Source organism: Monopterus albus, unplaced genomic scaffold, assembly GCF_001952655.1.
Source record: "Monopterus albus unplaced genomic scaffold, M_albus_1.0 scaffold12.1, whole genome shotgun sequence".
NCBI lineage: Eukaryota > Metazoa > Chordata > Actinopteri > Synbranchiformes > Synbranchidae > Monopterus > Monopterus albus.
In genome coordinates, this window is record NW_018127892.1 from 6,279,249 (window position 1) to 6,284,527 (window position 5,279).

General features: G+C 37.9%; 1 protein-coding gene across 1 annotated transcript in view; it reads left to right on the forward strand.

Annotated features, from left to right (window-relative positions):
- The window catches only part of rab11fip1a (RAB11 family interacting protein 1 (class I) a), a 13,289-nt gene that overhangs the window by 648 nt on the left and 7,362 nt on the right, over nt 1-5,279 (forward strand). The window contains 1 exon segment of the mRNA XM_020590536.1: nt 1-119. This exon segment is cut by the window's left edge and continues 20 nt beyond it. Coding sequence (XP_020446192.1) covers nt 1-119 — 119 coding nt within the window.

Here is a 5,279-nt window from a genome sequence, read left to right on the forward strand (position 1 = left end):
CGCTGTACGCTGTATATCATAGTCATGCACCGTGCCCAGGTGGGGCTCGACAAGTTCCTGGGTCAAGCTGTGATAAATCTACTAGTGCTATATGACAACAAGTCTCGTCAAAAGACAGAGTAAGTGACTACTGTTATATGGGCCTACCGAGTTATTTCTTATTTCATAATAAAACATTGAGGCTTGGATAAACTGGAATCTTCCTATAAAAGGTAAACGAATGTTAGGTTTGTTTACCAGACAAAGTCCGTCAAAACTTGGCTGCTGAACTGGTCCCAGTTTTACTGTGACTGACGTGGCTGTCATGTTGCCTATTGGATTATTTCACTCTGTCTGTTTTTGACCCTTTAGGCTAAGCTTTTTTTTTTTTTTTTTGGGTGAGTGGTTAGCCACTGCTTCTCTGTGTTTTGATTTTGGAATCACATGGGTCTTGTAAAACGTTTCTTGCTTGACCTGTTGGTGCAGAGTAGTTTAATGCAAAATGTCTTAGTTTCTAAGGCAGATCAATAATTCAGTCTTGTCATGACACAGTGACACCTCACAAAATGGAACAAAAGCAGGTTTTTGAAAACATGGGCATAGTGATGGAATCTGTTTATCAGTGTCTGGGAGGAAAACAATGGAACTGGTGGGGGAAAAGCCCAAGTTTATTCTAATCTCATCACTTCCGTCTGTCTTGTTTCACTCACCTGGACCAAACCTGAATGGCTGGCTTAGGCTTTTACTTCATATATTGTTGTAAAGCCGACTCTATCACTGGCAGCTTGTCTGGAAATCATTTTCTCACATTGTGCTGTTAATCCTGCTGATTCCTTGGTTCCATTTACCTGTTTACAGTACATCTGCTCACACCCATATGTGTGAAATGAGTCAGGATGACATTTGTGGTTTGACGTCGAATGGGTGTAGTTCAGGCGTAACAGGAATAAAATAAACCTTGCATTAGTGTTGAACTGGAAAATACACGCCCTCTTATGTAAGGGGAAATTTTAAAAATAAGGATGCTTGACTGTTAACTTTATCCCCACACTTGTACGCCCATAAGTGTAGCCTTTAATTTTGAAGTGACCTTAATAAAGGCTGAGTGAGCTCAACCCGAGGGCAGCTTTGTGTTGGAGTGACCTCATTCACGTGGTTATTGTACTGTCATAGCTGATATGTTATCTTGTAATTTGCTCAGTTACATTTTTATACTCAAACAGCAAAGTTCATTCCTTGTGCTTTTGCTACTCGCCTTGCTTGGCCTGCATGTTCCTCCTCCTTTAAGATGCAGTAAACAGGCTGGGTACTGGATGTTGCTCTTTTTGCCTTGAAGCGTGTGGTGTTGGATTACTGTTGTGCTTCCCGGTCTTGCTGATATAGGGTGTGACATCAAAGCTGTTTGCCTGTATATTCTATTCTTCATATTCACTTAAGTCATATTTGATTTCAGATGATTAATGTAAATACCTAAATAAAGTCTAATTTAATGGATTACTTTTATACTACATTTCAGTAGATAGATGGTATAGAAGAATTTAAAGATTTTAAGCCTAGAACTGCATTATTTTGTTAGAGGTTACTCTCATGATCAATTAACTAATTAATGTCAGAATATTGTGGGGGAGGGGGACAATTTCAGTCCAGTGACATCTTCAAAATGTCTTGTTTTGGCTGTCCAACAGTTCAAAACTCAAAGATATTTGGTGTTCAATGAACAGCTAAGAAGGCTGATATCCTATATTTTACTGTACAAAGCTGGAACATGGGAACATTTGACATTTTAGCTTTACAAGGTATTGTTTATTAAAATAATTGCTCATTTACTATTCGAGTCATCTTTGCACCTCTATTTGAGTGCCTCTTTTGCATGAAGAAAATGTTGTTTTAACCTGAACTGATATTGTTAAAATAATGAATATTTTCATTATTTATTTGGCTGCCAATAGGGGTGTGACGAGATCTTGTGCTATTGAAAGGTTACAGTATTTATTCACCTGTGAAATTGGGCTACAACTAACGATTATTTTAATAATCAGTTAATCTTTTGATTATTTCTACAATTAATTGGATTTATAAAAACATTCAGAAATCTATTTTCAACCTTACCAAAACAAATGCATTCTTTTAACCAGTGCTTATGCAGTGTTTCTATGCAGTGCAGAAATGATTTGTTCAAGAATAGAGCTTTTTATAAAGTGCACAACAGATCCTTACTGTGTTAATGGAGACAAACTTTTGTGATTTAAACAAATTTAGGCTATATGTTCATAAAACATATAAACATGATGGCGTTCTCTTGTTCTTCTTCCTTTTGATTGTTGGCTGGCAGATCAATGTGTCGGTGCATTACTGCCACCTACTGAACTCTAGTGTGAAACAGTAGTACTCAGTCGCTGAGCCAACTGCCTGCTCTTGGTCGTCACACATCTACATGACTAGGTCCAACTAATCGATAATTAAATTTGTTGCCAACTATTTTTATTATCAAGTTTTATCGGTTAGTTGGTGCAGCCCTACTGTGCAGAAAGCATTGAAAGGTAATGCTGACAAATGCATTTGCATCTCAACTTCCACAGTCAAGCACTGGGGCCAAGACAATCATGAGAGAGAGGAAAAATTGGTCAGTCTCTGTTTGCACTTTGAGTATTGAGGCAGTACTGCTTTGATTATGATTGCACTAAAAATAAGACTATTTATTTTTGCAATTTATACTGTTTTTATTTTTTGTGTTCAATTTGTGGAAGGGAGTTATGTTGGGTCACACACAGCTTGAGTTAGACGTTGGAAGCTCATGCATAGTTCATGCACAGTTATAAGGTCTGAAGAAATTCATGTGAAATCATACAGGAAAGAAGCCAGTCAGCTGAGTTTGTGGCAAAACCTTTAACAGTGCTTGCATATTGTTCTCTCTTTCAGCATATGACAGTTCATACTCAGAAAGTAGAACTGAAGTGACAGTGATTACAAGATAGTTTAAACATTTCAAAATGCACCTGAATTGTTTTGCATTTTGTGACTTTCAGTTGAATAAAAGACTTTTTTCCAGTTGTATATTTCATCAATCAAGGCCCAGGTTGACATATTCAGATTGTGTGCTTTGTCCAGTCAGATCTCTGGAACTGGAAGATAAGTTTACTGTTGCAGAAGACACAGAAAAGCAGAAAATGCAGTAGGTTTAAAAAAACCTTTGAAATTTTATATTTTTATATGGTAATTTTTGAAAAACATTCAAATCCATTTGAATGTTTGTGCATGGGAGGAACCGGTCTATATTTTACTTTGTTTACACCTTGCTATTTCAATGGCAGAATCCATTTTGGTGTTCACTTCTGGGATAAACACAGGCTCTCTTGTTAGTCATTACACATGAAGTGACCTTTGCGGTTAATAGAGGGAACCTGTCTAGTAGAACCAGTGAGAGCGTGCATCAGGGGCACAGCTCTGCATTACCGCACAAACAAGACACAGCATGTACACCCTTTTAGCCTCTTAATAACCCTAACAGTGCATTGTGTTTATTATAGTCTACCAAGGTGCCTACTCTGATGGAATTAACTTTGGTCATCAACTGGCTTGACAAAGTGTGATCTCACTGTCCTTGGGTGGGAGTTGTTTGACTTAGCATGCTCGGTTTAAGGTCAGAGCTCAGTGTACCTTTTTTGTTTGCATTGCGTACTCTAGAAAACACCTCCCTGCGTGTTTGAAAATGTTTGAGGAATGTTAGTTCACTCCCATGCTTGTTTCCTGACTGTTACTCCCAGAAGAGCCTGTTTGGGTGTCTGCTTCAGTACAGGACACTAAAATGAATGTTGCACACCGTGTTTGTGTTTACAACCAGTGATAGATTTGGTATTTCTCAGTTTCTCTCTTACAAGGTAGGGTTCACATACAGCGTTTTCTAACAGACTGATCAAAGAGGAATTCAGTGACCTTTAAGTGAACAATTTGGAGGGCTCTGCTGTGGAACAAAAGAGTTCAGAAGGCTGACGTCTCATAATGGGCACTTCTGCAAACGTATCAGTACATCTAATAATAGTAAGGCTTTAACTGCAAGTGGAAAGCATGAGTGTAATGGCACTAATTGGTTGTTTTGGCATGGTTTTAGGGAGAGCTCTCCAGAACACTCCTGCCTTTCCCTTGCAGACAAATAAATGCTGTTTGTGTACAGAGAGGACATGAGAGGGGAGACTGAACAAAGTTGTAATTGTCAGTCTTTATCCGTTGTTGGCATGGTACTCCCACCAGAAACTGCAACAAGCTTTACACTGGTTAATGGCAGCTATCGAGACACAGCAGACTAATACCAACAGATCTGAAGCATTTGAAATTGTTAGGAACTAAGAGGGTTTATGTTCATTTATTATTTCCAGTATTTAGATTTTTTTTTTTATTTTCCACAGTCTACATGTCTGTTTTTTGGAGCCAACCCAAAATCAAACGAGAATGGCAACTATAAGTACGGTTCTCTGAATTCTGGATGACATCTAGACACAGTACAGTATGTACTACCTGGATATCATCACACACGTACACAGAAGGTCGAGACCTCATACCAAAAAAGTCACATGTGACGTTCAGAAAATGTCTTCTTGCATAACAAAAAACTGAATCAGAAACAGTTCATTTCCATTGCTTCATTTGATGCTGCAGTTGCATTTAAGTTCATGATTAGATCAATATGTACAGTTTTTAGACTTTTTTTTTTAAATAATTCTTGATAACAAGGCAGTATTCTCTCTCTTTGTCTTGAAATAAGACAGAAATTAGCAAAGGTCAAGTGGAAAAACCTTGCCCTGTTTATTTTCATTTATATATTTGTTTATTTTGTACTGGGGAAAATACACAACCATTCAAAACGTTTGGGGTCGTCTCAATTTTTCATTTCTTATTATGAATTTTTAGCAGGTCAAGTTCAGTCAGTAGCCTTAAATGGTACAGTACACGGCTAAAAAGTAAACTGGCAGAGGTAAAACAAAGAGAGAGAAAAATAACTAAAAATGTATTCAAGTTTCTTGTAAAACAGGCCTTTTTCAAGGAACCTGTAATAGGTTATCTTACATATTTTCTGCAGCAGTGGAAGCAAATGAAGCCTTCAAGACTGGCGCAAACAATTCCTACAGGTGTCACAACTTTTTCTGATTAAATACAAAAACAAATTGTCCTTGTGCAATGACAGTGATGAAAAAGACCATTAGTACACCCTCTGACGCATTTGCCAAAAAGGCCATTAACAAAGGAAGTCGGACCTTTTCAAGGTTTCATCCTATAGCAGGATAATGATCGCCCCACCCCCCCAC